Source organism: Pelophylax lessonae, assembly GCF_965119305.1.
Source record: "Pelophylax lessonae genome assembly, chromosome: 13".
Lineage (NCBI taxonomy): Eukaryota > Metazoa > Chordata > Amphibia > Anura > Ranidae > Pelophylax > Pelophylax lessonae.
The window spans coordinates 138,443,603-138,458,819 of NC_138780.1; the positions used below are offsets into that span (position 1 = coordinate 138,443,603).

At 45.2% G+C, this 15,217-nt stretch overlaps 1 protein-coding gene across 1 annotated transcript in view; it reads left to right on the plus strand.

The window, feature by feature from the left end:
• Positions 1-2,845: 2,845 nt before the first annotated feature.
• The window catches only part of ACTR10 (actin related protein 10), a 39,630-nt gene continuing 27,258 nt past the window's right edge, over positions 2,846-15,217 (plus strand). The window contains exons 1-3 of the mRNA XM_082275128.1: positions 2,846-2,926; positions 6,273-6,345; positions 11,876-11,958. Of these exons, the coding sequence (XP_082131254.1) occupies positions 2,850-2,926; positions 6,273-6,345; positions 11,876-11,958 (233 nt within the window). The 5' untranslated portion in view covers positions 2,846-2,849. The remainder of the gene's footprint in view (positions 2,927-6,272; positions 6,346-11,875; positions 11,959-15,217) is intronic.

Sequence of the window (15,217 nt, forward strand, 5' to 3'; positions counted from 1 at the left end):
TCCAGGACCCTGCTCCCTAGATTGCTGGCCGCGGGCTTCTCCCCTAGGTCCCTGTCGGACCACAGCCCCTACTGGGTGACAGTTGGTATCCAATGCAACAGGCCGCCCCCCGGCATGGCGCCTTCCCCCGATATGGTTGTCCCTGCTGCCTGAGGGCTTGTCCCTGGATACACACTGGGGACAATTCTTCCAAGATAATGAGGGCACCGCATCCCCCCTGGCAGTGTGGGAGGCCTTCAAACTATACGTTAGATCTACCATGCAATCCCAAATTAAGCGGTATAAAGCGGGCTTAGTGGAGGCATACCACCGGGCGGAGGCTGACCTTCTGTCGGCTGAGGCGAGTTTCCCGAGTGACCCCTCTCCTTCAAATGCTGACAAGAGTGGTCACTCAGATTGAGCATGAACAGGCCAAATCCAAGCTGTTCTTCCAAAAGCAGAAAGTATATGAACTGGGAGAACAAGCTGGGAAATTGTTGGCGTACTTGGTTCATTGTGAGGATAGGCCTCCGGTCGTCATTACCCTACAGACTGAGACTGGGGACCCCATTTCAGACCCCCCAGGGAGTGACGGACCGGTTTCGCTCCATTTTTAGTAACCTCTACACCTCCCAGGCACCCACTGACCTTACTGACATGTGCATGTTGCTCGACTGCGTGGAGTTCCCCAGACTTACAGAGGAACAGGTAGCGCTTCTTGAGGCGCCACTCGCGGAGGAAGAGATCGCGGCGGCCGTGTCCAGGTTCCCTAGATCTAAGTCCCCAGGTACTGATGGACTCCCAATTGAATTCTATGCCCACTACTCTGAGACACTCCTGCCATGGCTACTGACACTTTTAAACTCTATCTTTGAGGAAACCACGTTGCCTGCTTCTATGCGGAAAGCTTTAATTGTGCTGATCCCTAAACCGGGCAAGGACCCTCGATTCCCGGAGTCTTATTGCCCTATTTCTCTTCTGCAAGTGGATGTAAAAATATTAGCTAAAATCCTCTCTATCCGCCTTAACCAAGTTATACTTAACCAAGTTGTGAACACAGCTGACCGTTCTTCTCCCTGGAATGGTCATAGAGCCCCTGTGATCCTTCTATATAGGAACAAAGGTCTCTATGGTCATTTCACAAGCCACGCCCCCCCCAGTTAGAATCCCTCCCCTAGGCTCACATTTAACCCCATTGATCACCCACAATGTTAACCCCTTCCCTGCCAGTGTCATTATTACAGTAACAGTGCATATTTTTAGCACTGGTCCCCCCCCCAAAAGTGTTAAAAATGTAAGTTAGGGGTCCGATCTGTCCACTGCAATGACGCAGTCCCGCTAAAAATCGCAGATCGCCGCTATTACTAGTAAAAAAAAAAACAATAAAAATGACATAAATCTTTCCCGTAGTTAGTAGATGCAATAACTTTTGCGCAAACCAATCAAAATACGCTTATTGCAATTATTTTTTTTACCAGAATTAGATTTTTACATTTTTTTTTTTTTTTGGTAATGTTATATATAGCAGAATGTTAAAAATATTGCTTTTTTCAGAATTGTCTCTCTTTTTTTGTGTATAGCGCAAAAAATAAAAATCGCACAGGTGATCAAATACCACCAAAATTAAGCTCTATTTGTGGGAAAAAAGGGACGTAAATTTAGTTTGGGTACAGCATTGCATGACCGCGCAATTGTCAGTTATAGTCACGCAGTGCCAAGTTGAAAAACGTTGAAATGTTCGGCCGTCCTGCTTCCTGGTTCGCGTCCTCCGGCCATCTGATTGGCCGAAGGCGCGATTACTTCACTCCCGTGCATGCACGCGGGAGCCGCCGATCACAGCACAGGGCCCTGAAGGAACGGCACGGGTGGCCGTTCCTTCAGAGCGCATGCGCTGATGATGTCATCGGCTGCATGCACTGTAAATATCATCTAAACGGTACATGTTTAGGAGATATTTATAGCACCTATAGGTAAGCCTAAATATAGGCTTACCTATAGGTAAAAGTTTTTAATGTGGGTTTACAACCACTTTAAAGTGGTTAAAGGAGATCTATACAAAAAAAGGTTGGGTAAATCCACAAGTGTTTTTTTTTTTTTAACCTCTACTATTCCTTTATACTGGCTTTTGAAATTTACAAATGCAGCAATTTAGGAATTGGATGAAAGGTTTAGAACGGGGAAACACTTTTTGGAAAAGAAAAAAAATGCATTTTATATACAACTATATAGACCAGACCAAAATGAGGGACAAATGAGGAGGAAAGAGGGACTTTGCTCCAAATCAGGGACAGTCCCCTGAAATCAGGGAGAGTTGGGAGCTATGGAATAATGATTTAGTAGATCCAAATGAATGAAATACCCCATCAGCTTTTTATTGCTGTTTGGGTTCTTTGTGCACCCTTCTATCACTTTCTGCCTGGATGACAATGTTGTCACTAAAACAGGAAAGGAGGGGGCTCTTCTTAGCAATAAAACCTGACATATGCCCCTACCCTATCCAAAAATAAAACTGAGCTTTGGCTGGAACTGGGCTTTCACTGTAAGCAGATAACGCACAATTAAATAATTACAATTATGAACTACAAGTTCCAGCATGCTTTGCTGCCTGGAAGGCGACCTTATACAACGCCTGTATATAATTATTACCCTTTCTTAACAAAGCCACCACTGTAATGCTCTCCGTTACTTGGCAATCTTTGTTTATAAAAAAAAAAAATAATTTGAACGCTGTTCAATGCAGAGGAAGAAATTCATTCCGGACAGGCACTTTGGAGGACAGCCCGTGTTCCTGGAAGGACCTTTGTGTGTCTCCGGATCCTCCCCAATCAGTGCGCAGCAGCAGCCGGTGTTCCGGGCCCGGGGAGGAGGAGATGCCGCTGTACGAGGGACTGGGGACGGGGGGAGAGAAGACCGCGGTGGTCATAGACCTGGGAGAGGCATTTACTAAGTGAGTGTCCGGAGTTATGTGCTGGTATTGGAATCGGGGTGCATGGGAGACATGGGATCTAATACTGGGGGGGCATGGGGCCTGTCATTAGAGTCTATTGGACCTGTCAGTGGGGGGTACATGGGGGTCTGTCAGCTGGGGGTGTATAGGATCTGTCATTGGGGTTCATGGGGTCTGCTAGCTGGTGGTACATGGGGTCTGTCATTGGGGTTCATGGGATCTGTCATTGGGGTTCATGGGATCTGTCATTGGGGTACATAGGATCTGTCATTGGGGTTCATGGGGTCTGCCAGCTGGGGGTGTATAGAATCTGTCATTGGGGTTCATGGGATCTGTCATTGGGGTTCATGGAGTCTGTCAGCTGGGGGGTGTATAGAATCTGTCATTGGGGTTCATGGGATCTGTCATTGGGGTTCATGGGGTCTGCCAGCTGGGGGGTGTATAGAATCTGTCATTGGGGTTCATGGGATCTGTCATTGGGGTTCATGGGATCTGTCATTGGGGTTCATGGGTTCTGCCAGCTGGGGGTGTATAGAATCTGTCATTGGGGTTCATGGGATCTGTCATTGGGGTTCATGGGGGTCTGCCAACTGGGGGTGTATAGGATCTGTCATTGGGGTTCATGGGGGTCTGCCAACTGGGGGGTGTATAGAATCTGTCATTGGGCTACATGGGATCTGTCATTGGGGTTCATGGAGTCTGTCAGCTGGGGGGTTCATGGGATCTGTCATTGGGGTTCATGGGATCTGTCATTGGGGTTCATGGGATCTGTCATTGGGGTTCATGGGGTCTGCCAGCTGGGGGTGTATAGTATCTGTCATTGGGGTTCATGGAGTCTGTCAGCTGGGGATGTATGGAATTTGTCATTGAGGTTCACGGAGTCTGCCAGCTGGGGGTGTATGGGATCTGTCATTGGGGTTCATGGGGTCTGCCAGCTGGAGATACGTGGGTCCTGTCGTTGGGTGTGCATGGGGTCTGCCAGCTGAGGTTATATAGGATTTGTCATTGGGGTACATTGAATATATTATTAGAGGGTATAGGGCCTGCCAGTGGGAAATATATGAAATCTTTCATTGGTATACCTGTGGCCTGTCATCAGGGATGCATGGAGCCTGCCAGCTGGGGCGACATGGAAACTGTCATTGGGGTGCATGGTGCCTGTTAGCTGTGGATACATGGGATCTATCATTGGGGTACATGGGATATATAATTAGAGTGTGTAAGGCCTGCCAATGGGGGATATACAGTGCATCCAGAAAGTATTCTCAGTGCTTCACTTTTTCCACATTTTATGTTACAGCCTTATTCCAAAATGGGTTAAATTCATTATTTTCCTAAAAGCAATGAAGTCTAAGGCCCCTTTCACGCGATCCGTTCTGCTCAGAGGGGGAACGATCCACCGATTCCCGCCGAGCAGGCAGATGGCAGCTCCCTCTCCGCTCTGTGTGCAGAGACAGAGCTGTCAGGTCCCCGCTGTCCTCTATGGGGGAATCTGATGAGAACGGACCACCTGTCCGTTCTCATTCGATCACATCCGATCCGCCAGATGGATGGAATATAGGGTTTCCATCCGTTCCGGATTACACAGATCGGATCGGATAGCAGCGGGTGTCAGCGGACATGTCTCCGCTGACATCCGCTGCCCCATAGGGATGCATTGAGCATCCGATCAGGTCCGCCTGAAAAACTGACAGGCGGATCTGATCAGAACGGCCGCGTGAAAGGACCCTAAGGAATTGTCTGTAGACCTCCGAGACAGGATTGTATGGAGGCACAGATCTGGGGAAGGGTACAGATAAATCTCAGCAGCATTGAAGGTTCCAATGAGCACAGTGGCCTCCATCATCCGTAAATGGAAGAAGTTTGGAACCACCAGGACTATTCCTAGAGCAGACCGCCCGGCTTAACTGAGTGATCAGGGAGTAGGGCCTTAGTCAGGGAGGTGACCAAGAACCCAATAGTAACTCTGACAGAGCTACAGCATTTCTCTGTGAAGAGAGGAGAACCTTCCAGAAGAACAACCATCTCTGCAGCACTCCACCAGACGGAAGCCACTCCTCAGTAAAATGCACATGACAGCCCGCCTGGAAAAGACACCTGAAGTACTCTCAGACTACGAAAGACAAAATTCTCTGGTCTGAAGAAATGAAGATTGAACTCTTTGGCCTGAATGGCAAGCTTCATATATGGAGGAAACCAGACACCACTCTTCACCTGACTAATACCATCCCTACAGTGAAGCATGGTGGTGGCAGCATCATGCTGTGAGGATGTTTTTCAGCGGCAGGAACTGGGAGACTAGTCAGGATCGAGGGAAAGATGAATCCAAGAATGTACAGAGATATCCCTGATGAAAACCTGCTCCAGAGCGCTCTGGACTGGACCTCAGACTTGGGCGAAAGTTCATCTTCCAACAGGACAACAACTGTTAATGTCCTTGAGTGGCCCAGCCAAATTCTGGACTTGAACCCGATTGAACATCTCTGGAGAGATCTGAAAGTGGCTGTGCACCGACGCTCCCCATCTAACCTGATGGAGCTTGAGAGGTCCTGCAAAGAAGAATGGGAGAAACCGCCCAAAAATAGTGTGCCAAGCTTGTAGCATCATACTCAAAAAGACTTGAGGCTGTAATTGTTGTCAAAGGCACTTCAACAGTGTTGAGCAAAATTAATACTTATGTACATGGGATTTTTTTTTCTTGATTTTTTTTTTCATAAATTTGCAAAGATTTTAAACCACTTCTGTTAGATTCTCATTATGGGGTATTGTTTGTAGAATTTTGCTGAAAATCATGAACTTAATCCATTTTGGAATAAGGCTGTAACATAACAATGTGGAAAAAGTGAAGCGCTGTGAATACTTTCCGGATGCACTGTATGAAATTTTTTCTTGGCATACCTGGGGCCTGTCATCAGGGATACATGGGATCGGTCATAGAGGTGCATGGAGTTTGCCAGCTAGGGAGACATGAAAACTGTCATTGGGGTGCATGAGGTTTATTATCTGGGTAGGGGCCACTATATACATATATATATTCATATAGCCAAACATTGGACATACATGCACTAATTCCATTGTATGCGGCCAAAACTCAACGGAAATGTTGATTCTGAATGCTCAATGTCTGCTTCCACAGTTGGTCTGAGGCTCTTGTATTTTTTATGTAACCGCTGTGAATGTGAAAAAAAAAGAAAACTAATGCAGCCACCACATCTAAGAACTATATTACACTTTTGTTCTTGGGTTTAGATATATTTTAGCAGATTTTTTTTATTTTTTTTTTTTAGGTTCACTTTAAGTGATTTAAATTAAGGATTTCATCTAATTATCTTTTCTTTTTTTTTAGATGTGGATTTGCAGGCGAAACAGGACCAAGATGCATTATTCGAAGCGAAATTCGAAAACCTGGCCTTGCAAAGGTAGCCAAAGGAGATCAGTTGGAAACAAAATCTACTGTGTCTTTCATTTATATCTGGTTGGCTTGTATTTATAGGATGCTTCAGATGCTCAGCCCAACTGGAGATTCATGCGTAACTTATAAACAATATACCGTATGTACTCTAGCATAAGCCGACCCGAATATTTTACCACCAAAAACTGGGAAAACCTATTGACTCGAGTATAAGCCTAGGGTGGGAAATGCAGCAGCTACTTGAACCAACTGGACCACCACAAGACCCAAAACAGGGGCTGCGTAGATGGTACAGGAGATGCAGGGCTATGGGCATGTTATGGGAGATGGTACAGGCATGGCACAGGAGATGGTACAGGCATGACATAGATATGACACAGATATGGCACAGATGGTACAGGAGATGCAGTGCTGTGGGCATGGTACAGGTGAATCTCCTGTACCATGCCTGCAGCACTGCCTTTCCTGAGGAGAGGCAGGGGCTGTGGAGGAGTCCCACTTACCTTTCCGCCTTACATTTAAAAATGGCGCCACCCGGCGCCAACATGTCACTGCGCATGCGCCATCTGCCCGGGAATAGCCGAACGTGTACGGGCTTTCCCGAGCGGCGGCAGCGCATGCGCACTGACCAGGGAAAAGGTAATTATGACCGTGACTCAAGTATAAGCCGAGGGGGATTTTTAAGCATGAAAAAACATGCTGAAAAACTCGGCTTATACTCGAGTATATACGGTAGATTTTTTTTTTTCCTCTTCCTTAAATTGAATTCTATGATGTGCATGTTTGCTGTAACAGCTGCCCTGTGTTGGCAAAACTTTAGAAAGCTAGACTGCTGCTGTTTCCAGGATCCTGTCTTCATGGAGGACAATCGTTCAGACTTGCAGTCAGGTCCATAAATATTGGGACATTGACACAATTCTAATCTTTTTGGCTCTATACACCACCACAATGGATTTGAAATGAAACAAACAAGATGTGCTTTAACTCCAGACTTTCAGCTTTAATTTGAGGGTATTTACATCCAAATCAGGTGAAAGGTGTAGGAATTACTACAGTTTGTATATGTGCCTCACACTTTTAAGGGACCAAAAGTAATGGGACAATTGACTGCTCAGCTGTTCCATGGCCAGGTGTGTGTTATTCCCTCATTATCCAATTTAAAGGAACAGATAAAAGGTCCAGAGTTAATTTCAAGTGTGCTATTTGCATTTGGAATCTGTTGCTGTCAACTCTCAATATAAGATCCAAAGAGCTGTCACTATCAGTGAAGCAAGCCATCATTAGGCTGAAAAAACAAAACAAACCCATCAGAGAGATAGCAAAAACATCAATAGGTGTGGCCAAATCAACTGTTAGGAACATCCTTAAAAAGAAAGAATGCACCGGTGAGCTCGGCAACACCAAAAGACCCGGAAGACCATGGAAAACAACTGTGGTGGATGACCGAAGAATTCTTTCCCTGGTGAAGAAAACACCCTTCACAACAGTTGGCCAGATCAAGAACACTCTCCAGGATGTAGGTGTATGTGTGTCAAAGTCAACAATCAAGAGAAGACTTCACCAGAGTGAATACAGAGGGTTCACCACAAGATGTAAACCATTGGTGAGCCTCAAAAACAGGAAGGCCAGATTAGAGTTTGCCGAACATCATCTAAAGAAGCCTTCACAGTTCTGGAACAACATCCTATGGACAGATGAGACCAAGATCAACTTGTACCAGAGTGATGGGAAGAGAAGAGTATGGAAAAGGAAAGGAACTACTCATGATCCAAAGCATACCACCTCATCAGTGAAGCATGGTGGTGGTAGTGTCATGGCGTGGGCATGTATGGCTGCCAATGGAACTGGTTCTCTTGTATTTATTGATGATGTGACTGCTGACAAAAGCAGCAGGATGAATTCTGAAGTGTTTCAGGCAATATTATCTGCTCATATTCAGCCAAATGCTTCAGAACTCATTGGACGGCGCTTCACAGTGCAGATGGACAATGACCCGAAGCATACTGCGAAAGCAACCAAAGAGTTTTTTAAGGGAAAGAAGTGGAATGTTATGCAATGGCCAAGTCAATCACCTGACCTGAATCCGATTGAGCATGCATTTCACTTGCTGAAGACAAAACTGAAGGGAAAATGCCTCAAGAACAAACAGGAACTGAAGAGAGTTGCAATAGAGGCCTGGCAGAGCATCACCAGGGATGAAACCCAGCGTCTGGTGATGTCTACGTGTTTCAGACTTCAGGCTGTAATTGAATGCAAAGGATTTGCAGCCAAGTATTAAAAAGTGAAAGTTTGATTTATGATTGTTAATCTGTCCCATTACTTTTGGTCCCTTAAAAAGTGGGAGGCACATATACAAAGTGTTGTAATTCCTACACCGTTCACCTGATTTGGATGTAAATACCCTCAAATTAAAGCTGAAAGTGTGCAGTTAAAGTAAATCTTGTTTGTTTCATTTCAAATCCATTGTGGTGGTGTATAGAGCCAAAAAGATTAGATGTCCCAATATTTATGGACCTGACTGTCTGTGACTGTTTTGGCTGCATGCTTCTTCCAGATCACTGATTCATTAGATAGTGTAGACAGATTAACCACTTCAATACCGGGCACTTTTACCCACTTCCTGCCCAGACTCATTTTCAGATTTCAGCTCTGTCACAGTTTGAATGACAATTGCATGGTCATGCAATGCTGTAATTTTTCTCTGGCACTGATGAGGTGGGCACTGACAGGCATCACTGGTGGGCTCTGGCAGGCATTGCTGAAGGGCTGCACTGATAATCATTGCATTGATCATCAGTGCAGATCCCCCCCCTGTCAGGAGAGCCACTCATCTACTCTTCCTCTACTCACGCTCTGTCAGCGGGAATAGAGAAATGCAGATAACTGGCACTTTCCATTTACACTGCGATCAGCTGTGATTGGACACAGCTGATCACATGTTAAAGAGCTTATGTTATAGGCTCTTTACCATGATCAGAGATGTGGTGTGTCCGAGCAACATACTGCATCACTAATTGCCACATGTAAGAGTGGCATGTTGTGACGCACGTCATGTGACAGTTAAACCACCGCCCGGCTGTCATTTTGCTATAGAAGTCTCATAGTCTGCACCTGTAATTTTGCAAGCAACAACTTTTTTACATCTACATTCATTTACAGGCAGATGTAAAAAAAAAATAAGTTATATATACAAATAGTCAGTTTACATATTTATTTTTAAATCTTTAAGTTGTAGTAAAGTCTACTTTTGAACTTGCACCTATAGATAAGCTTATAATAAGGCTTACCTGTAGGTAAAGTAAATATATCTCCTAAACTTGCACTGTTTAGGAGATATTCACACAGGACGCAGCCGGAGCCGTCACTGGTGCATGTGCTCTGAAGGGACGGCATACCTGTGCTGCACCTTCAGAGCCGGTTCACGCTTCTGCGTGTGCCGGGTTCGCATGTCATGTCGGAGCGCACTGCTCCGACATGACATGCGATCAGCTGTGCGGTGCGAGTTTAGCCATACAGTTTGTATGGCTAAATTCGCATCGCACCGACAGCAAAGACGCACAGGAGGCATTTTTGCTGCCGCATCAGGATCGGATCGCACAGCGGTTCACACTTGTGCGATCCGATCCTGTGCGAACTGCACGATCGCACTGCGATATGCGATCAAACTGGGGGTGTCGTTAAGATTACATTGACACCCCCAGCGGATCGCATATGGCAGTGTGAACTGCCGGGGGTGCGTGTGCGATGCGGGAACAGGCTGCGAATTCGCAGCCTTCCCGCATCGCAATAGTGTGAACCGAGCCTCAGAGCTCTGTGCTGGGGCCATAACTTCTGCACGCATGTGTGGGAGTGATGTCATTGCGATTCGGCCCGGGGGCGTAACTACAGGGGTTGCAATTGCAACCGGGCCCCATGCTCCAGGGGGCCTGTGAGGCTCCCCTGTACACCAGGATAGGGGGGGGGAGCAGGGGCAGCATGTAGTGAAATAACTATTCTTCTTTTTCCTCCTGCACCCCCCCACTGTGCTCCCTTCCCTCTCCTGCCGGCTGTTGCAGGGGATGTGTCACAATAGAGAACCAGGAATGGGTCGGTAAATATGTAATTTACCAGCTCCTTCCTTTTCTGAATGGACAGAGTCATAGTCAGTGACATTGTAAAAAAAAAATAATAATAAAATGATAAAAAATAATACAATTAAAATACCAAAAAATAAAAACTATTGACACCAGTGGGTGAACTTCCAGGAATGTAAGGATCACACTTGCACTTGCGTCCGGGTCCTGGCATTCCACCACCGTGGGGAGGACCCAAGATGGCAGGAAGAAGGCCCACTGCAGAATTTGTGAAAGGGTCCTGCTGTGGGACCGTAATAAGGGGTCCTTGCAATGAGAGTAAAGGGCGCCAGGCTTGAAGGTAAGGGCCCCCGGCCAGGGGTCCAGGGGGGCCTTCATGGTTTTTTGCACCGGGGCCCTGAAGATTCTAGTTATGCCTCTGTTTTGGCCATTCATATAGCCAGAGCCCGCGAACCCAGAAGGAATATCTGGTGAAGATGGAAGCCCTGCCAGCGGTGACAGCACGCCGCTGGAGGACTTCAATCTAAGGTAATTATTTCAGAATGTGCTAGTGTGCAATGCATACCAGCACATTAGGCCATTGCCTTTTTAAAAATGCATAAGTGTTCATAGTTGCTAACAACAATTCATCTTAAAATTCTGCCTCCCCCCCCCCCCCCCATTCTCCTACCTTTCTTTTTATTTTTTTTAGTCCAGGTCTGGTCATGTGATCTAGCATATTTGGGTCCCCTGTGTAAGGGAGCGCTCAACTTACGTCTGTGAATTCCCGGAGCCTCAACACATTCCATAGACTCTTATTGGTCCTCTATTGTCACCTCTCCCTCTTCTCCTCTTCAGCAGCCTCTCTGTCACAGGGGAGCCGGAGCTGCTGGATTATATGACTGGACCAGACTAGATGGAAAAAAAGCTATTTATACTTCTGATTTTATTGCATGCTACACAGGATAGATAGGAGGAGAGGGAAGGCAACCTTTCTAAGATGATTATTATGACTTTATCTTCCACTTTAAAATGAACATTTTGTTTATTTGTATTGGCTGCCTGTAATCCTCTGCACAGGATTCGGCATTTCAGTCCGACTTAGGGGGCGATTATACAGACATCTGTGCGGATTTCTGCACAGATGTCTATGGAAATGCCCCCCCCCCCCCCCCAAATCGCAAAAAATAGTACAGAAACTACTTTTGGGAATCGATGCGGGGCTGCAAAGTCGGCGTTGCACCGATTCGGACGGTGCCATTGCAATTGGCTCAGATTTGGAATGCGATTTGACAAATCGCATGTCAAATCGGACCAATGGGAATGTGAGCTTAGTAAATCCTCTCCATAGGCTTCCTTCAGAAAAATATGCAGCTGAAAGGATAAATGTCAGTTTTAGAAAAAGTCAGCACCGGCTCACAGCTTCACTTTTATTACAAGATGTTTGCTGTGTGCTAAAGCTGATCTTTCCCTTATTTATTACAGCCAATCAAAGTCGTCCAGTACAATATCAACACAGAAGAACTCTATTCATATCTCATAGAATTTATTCACATGCTGTATTTCAGGTAAGTCTTTCTTGTCTTTTTTTGTTTTTTATGTTTATGGTCACACGAGTCATCTGGTTTTATGTATGTACACCCCAGCTGTGACTATGTGATCTCATCACTGAAAAAGGCAACATCGGAATGCAATACTCAGGTTCTGGTTTAGATTTGCATTATGGTATTAAAGCAGTATTAAACCCAAAAACAAACATTTATTTTATTGCAGCTTATCGATTCTTAGATGTGATGGCTGCATTTGTTTTCCTTTTTCAAGCTTTCATTTTTTCATCCGGAGATCCAACTAGTACGTCTGTTGTTTTTTTTTCTCAAAGGAGCAAGCTTTCCAGCAGAATGTATTAGTTACAGAGATGAGACAAACCATCTTACCACTGATAGGGATGTGATTGGTTTTTATTTATTTAAAACCTTTATCCCAAAAGGAAGAAAATGGTTTGCTGTAACTGCTTATAAAGTGTAAGCTGAAGTTTCACTTTAATTTGTTAGTGTATTTAACCACTTGCCGACCGCCGCAAGTAGATATACTGCAGCGGTCAGCCCCTCACAGGCAAAGTGACGTATATAAACGTCACTAGCCTGTGAGGCTCTGGGGTGCGAGCGCGCGCTGTCACGGACCCCCCCCCCCCCCCCCGCGCGTGTGACCGGCGGACCTGATGTCCGCCGGTCACTCAGCAATCGTCGGGGGAGAGGGAGAAAGTCAGGCGGCTGATGTAAACAAGCCGCCTATCATTCTCCCCTGTGTAGAAACACTGATCATACGGTTCTACTATGTAGGACCGTTGATCAGTGTTTCTACAGCTCAAGCCACAGCCAATCACAGTTAGAATCACGCCCCTAGGGACACACACAGCCCCTCCCTCTCAAATAAAGTTAACCCCCTTCACTGCCAGTGTAATTTTTCAGTAACAGTTCATATTTATAGCACTGATTACTGTAGTAATGTCACTGGTAACCCCAAAAGTGTCAAAAATGTCAGTCAAGGGTCCGATCTGTCCGCCGCAATGTCGCAGTACCGCAAAAAAAATCGCAGATCGCCGCCATTACGCGTTAAAAAAAAAAAAAACAACAGAAATGACAAAAATCTTTCCCTTTGTTAGTAAACGCAATAACTTTTGCGCAAACCAATCAAAATACGCTTTTTGCGATTTTTTTTTTTTTTTTTTTTTTTTTTTTTTTACCAAACATATGTAGCATAAAACAAATTGGCCGAAAATGTTAAAAAATGTAGATTTTTACATTTTTTTGGGGGAATTTCATATAAAAAAAATGTGAAAAATATTGTTATTTTTGCAAAATTGTCGCTCTTTTTTTGTTTATAGCGCATGATCAAAAAATCGCACAGGTGATCAAATACCACCAAAAGAAAGCTCTGTTTGTGGGAAAAACAGGACGTCAAATTCGTTTAGGTACAGCGTCACACGACCACGCAATTGTCCGTTAAAATCACGCAGTGCCGAATCGCAAAATACCCCCTGGTCAGGAAGGGGGTAAAATCTTCCGGGGCTTAAGTGGTTAAATCTGCTAGTCCATTTAACAGTCCCCTCTCCCCAGACTGAGAGTGCTGCTGTCCAAAATTGCCCCCTGTGCTCCTTCATCCAGAGTGCAGACACTCTAATACAGGAGGTATGTTACTGGTCAGATCACCAGGTGAAAACTGAGGGGGAAAAAAGTCTTCAGAAAGGAAACAATGCAGCCACCACATCTTAGGATTGGTAAGCTGCAATATATTGCATTTTTATCGCTTTAAGATGGCAACAGATTCTGCCAGTGAGTTTGAAGTTGTAGGTACACATGTATTTAAACCTAAACTCTGGCCAGATATAAAAGACACAAATTGATGCAGCTCTGTATTTAATAATAAATTATTAAAGTAAAATTAAAGGAAAAAAGAAAAGAAAACCTCTCATGTATCTGCCCTGTGCAGTGGCTTTGCAAAGAGCAGCTCTGATCCTTTTCTTCTCTTGTCCCCCGCCGGTGTTCCTGGCCCCTCCCTCCTGTCAAGTGCCCCCAGAGCAAGCAGCTTGCAATGGGGGCACCCAAGCAGGTATTCTCCCGAGCCGCTGCTTTGTGTGTCCATTCAGACATGGAGCCACAGCTCGGCCCTGCCCCCTCTCTCTCCTCATTGGCTTTCTGGCTGTGATTGACAGCAGCAGGAGCCAATGAGAAGGGAGAGTCCCTGGAGAGCTGGTGCTCTCGTGCACATCGCTGGACCAAGAGGGAGCTCAGGTAAGTATTGGGGGAAGGGCTAGGGGGAGCTGCACATAGAAGGTTTTTGTCTTCGTGTATAGAATGCTTGAATGTAAAAAACCTTCAGCCTTTAGAACCACTTCAGCTCCGGAAAGTTTTACCCCCTTCCTGACCAGGCCATTTTGTTGCAATAATTTTTTCCCACAAATAGAGCTTTCTTTTGGTGGTATTCGATCACCTGTGTGGTTTTTTTTTTTTTTTTTTTTTATTGCTATAAACAAAAAAGACCAACAATTTTGAAAAAAAAAAAAACCACAATATTTTTTACTTTCTGCTATAATACACATCCAATAAAAAAAAATGTATAAAATCAAATTTTTTCATCAATTTAGGCCAATATGTATTCTGCTACATGTTTTTGGTAAAAAAAAAAATAAAAAAAATCCCAATAAGCGTATATTGATTGGTTTGCGCAAAAGTTATCGCATCTACAAACTATGGGATAGATTCATGGGCTTTTTTTTTTTTTGTTTTACTATTAATGGCAGCAATTTTTAGCAGGACTGCAACTTTGAGGCAGACAAATCTGACACTAATTGACACTTTTTGGGGACCAGTGATACCAATACAGTGATCAGTGCTAAAAAAAAAAAAAATGCACTGTCAGTGTATAAATGACACTGGCAGGAAAGGGGTTTATATCAGTGGTGATCAAAGGGTTAAATGTGCTTCTAGGGAGTGATTTCTGACTGCGGGGGAATGGATACACTAGAGGTAAACGGAGATCTGTGTTTCTGCTTCCTCTGTGACAGAACGGCGGTCTGCCTTGTTTGCATAGACCGCCGTTCTGCCGCTCCTCGGAACGATCGGCGGGTCCCGCTGATTGGTTCCCACTGTGTCCAATCACAGCAGGAGCAGGGCTCTGGCGGCGCGTCCCAGATTTCATGCACAAAATCGCGTACATGTACGTGATTTTGTGCAGCTGGGCCGCCCTGGCGCAGTATACATGCGGCGGGCGGTCTGGAAGTGGTTGAAGAAGAATTCCAGGTATTTTTACAGGGCTGAGCGACCGGCT